The sequence below is a fragment of the Geospiza fortis genome, unplaced genomic scaffold (assembly GCF_000277835.1).
Source record: "Geospiza fortis unplaced genomic scaffold, GeoFor_1.0 scaffold54, whole genome shotgun sequence".
NCBI lineage: Eukaryota > Metazoa > Chordata > Aves > Passeriformes > Thraupidae > Geospiza > Geospiza fortis.
In genome coordinates this window covers 7,732,246-7,734,962 of record NW_005054301.1, presented here as the reverse complement: position 1 = coordinate 7,734,962, position 2,717 = coordinate 7,732,246, and the positions used below count along the sequence as shown (strand labels likewise).

The 2,717-nt window shown below is 50.3% G+C and overlaps 1 protein-coding gene across 1 annotated transcript in view; it reads right to left on the bottom strand.

Annotated features, from left to right (window-relative positions):
* Positions 1-2,717, bottom strand: part of NKX2-1 (NK2 homeobox 1) — a 7,248-nt gene that overhangs the window by 1,931 nt on the left and 2,600 nt on the right. The window contains exon 2 of the mRNA XM_005417483.2: positions 291-667. Coding sequence (XP_005417540.1) covers positions 291-667 — 377 coding nt within the window. The remainder of the gene's footprint in view (positions 1-290; positions 668-2,717) is intronic.

Genomic DNA, 2,717 nt, shown 5'->3' with positions numbered 1-2,717 from the left:
GCTCCCGCCCCGCTGGACGGCGAGAGCCGGGCTCCCGCTCCCCGCCACAGCCGGGCTTCCAACCCCCTTGCCCCGCAAAAGCAGCCGCGGGAGGCTGACGTGCGACCAGCCGGGATGGAAAGACCGGGTACGATCCTCGGGCAGGAGGAGGAATTTGGGGTTTGGGGGACGCGTCTGGGTTTGAGACCGACTTTTGCCCTGTCGCGGACCCCCCGTGCCTTCTGCCCGCGGTGTGTCGGGGCAGTTGCGCGGCAAACCCCCCACGGCCACCCAGCCCCGAGCTGACTTACTTGAGGAAAAGCGGGGATCCGGGTTGGTGCCGTACCATCCTGTCGCCGAAGCGCTGTTCCTCATGGTGTCCTGGTAAGGCGGCAGCTCGCTCATGTTGCCCAGGTTCCCATTGCAATAGCCCCCCATCGTAGCATGGGAGAGCTGGGGGACCCCTGCCGCTGTCATATGGTAGGCGGCAGTCACTGTTCCGTTGTGGCCCATGGGGTGCTGCTGCATGGCCGGCTGAGAAACCTGAGACTGTCTGTAGGCTGACAGGGGAGCCCCCAAGTTACTGGCCTCCATGCCCACTTTCTTGTAGCTTTCCTCCAAAGGACTCAAGATGTCAGACACTGAGAAAGGAGTCGTATGCTTTGGGCTCATCGACATGATTCGGCGGCTGGGGAAAAAAAAAAAAAAGGAAGGGGGGGCAACATTTTTTTTTTTTTTTTTTTTTTTTTTTTGCCAGATATTCTGGTGTTGCCTTAACGCCGATCTTGTTGGATGTACACGTAACCGAGTGGACGAAGTCCGCCTTAATTGGATTGAGTGGAGGCTCAGGGCTGCCTTTCGTTTGTTTTAGCCAGACGCCAGGTTTTAGGCTGCCACCAGAGGCGGGGCATAGGCACTAAAGCAACAAGACAATAGAAGCCTACATCTTGCCCAAGATAATTAGCTTACATGCTGATGACAAGGTAAACACCTTTAAGTCTTACTTGTCAGAATTTTTTTATGTCTTTAGGAAAAAAAAAAAAAAAAGAAAAAAAAAGAGAGAGGACGGGAGAGAGAGGGAAAAAAGAAAGAAAGACCCCGTGAGCACAACTCTTTTTTTTTTTTTTTCCTTCGGGGTGACAATATCGTGGACGGGAAATGGAAGGCAAAGCAAAAAAAGACCACCATTTGACTGGGTGAAAGGATTTAAAATCAGCTCCCGGGTGGCAAGGCTGTCAGCCCAGCCTTTGTGAGAGCTGGGGAAACGGGGTGGAATGCCAGTAAGCCAAAGGACAGAATCTCCCTCTTCCCCCACTAAGTTTGGTCCGGAAGGAGCCCCGCCGTCGGGAGGACAACTCTTCGGAGGGCAGATCTTTCTCTCCGGGCCACAGCTCCCCGCGCCCCGCACTCCCCGCACTGGCTTGTCAGATGCCCCGGCCAGCTGGGGCTGAACAAGCACTGGGGGTTTCGCATCTCGGGAAGGCTCTCTATGTCTCCTAAGACACTCAGTGCAAGGATCGTTTGTCTCCCTAAACCCACAAATTCCTTTCAGCTAGGGATTTATTTTTTTTTAATATCTCAGAGAAGGGTGGAAGACCAAGTTTGCAAAATCAAGCAGTAATTTAATTGCCTGGGACGAGAGACCGATGAAAAATAGGTTTGCGCAAAATGTCGCTTGTTATTCTCAAAGGCAAAGACTCTCAGTCTCTCGTGGTCCCTCTGAAGCTGAAGCTGCTTTCTAAGGTTATTTATATAGCACGGGAGCTGGATGGAGAAGACCTCTCCGGTCATCTGCTACACGACCTTGCCAATGAATTCCCTGTAGTTTCCAATAAACTGCAATTTCTGGCACTTTCGGATCTGTTCTCGGGTCCGGTGTGAAAACAAAAGCGATCCATTCACAGCCACACACGCACACGTACAGGCAGCCAGTAGCTAATGTCACTCGGGTCTTTGAAGAAATCTTCCAACGCCTAGTGTCTCCAAAGCTTATATTTCGGGGTGATCCAGGCGGAGGAGAGAAACCTCCCCTGAGTGTTTCACACCCCGGCCTACGGCCCTGGCAACCACAATTTAATACAGCGATTACCTGAATATTAAGAAAATTACACCGAAGGCACAGTTAACCCTGGGACTCTGAAGTGTCAAGTAACTATTTAGTAATTGCACTTGTAAATATGTTTGTGCTCGGCTGGTTCGTGCTTAAAAATGCAAAAGTGCACTTGCTACCCGGGAATAACTAAATATCTTTGTCTAAAGTGGCAGCATAAATAGCCGGTCGCTTTGTGGCTGTGCTTGATATTAGTACATAAGGATCATTTTGTTTCAATTGGGAGGCTCTCATTCACTAGGCAAGAAACCGTTTAGGAGAAAGTAGGTTCCCGTATGAGAGTTAACATCCTTCAAGTGTAAGCCTCAGTCTTGATTACACTTTAGAGCTCTGCAAGAGGTGAGCTTTTCCACACAAATATAATCGGGGGAACTTTCCTTCAATCAGGCCTCCAGCTCTCTTACATCATCTCAGCTGCTTCTTTCGGCACTAGCTCCCTCAAGGCTGAATACCCCGAAGTGGGCTGGTTGTGAGTCTGCTGGGTCACCAAAGGCAGAGAAGGGCGGCTTTGGGCTAGAAAGGCGTTTGGGTTTTGCCTCTTCTTTTTCCTCTTTTGTTTTAAAACCTTTCAATCTTATCTATCCAGATCTCTGGAATATTTATTTACACTACAACCCTCCCCCTCTAA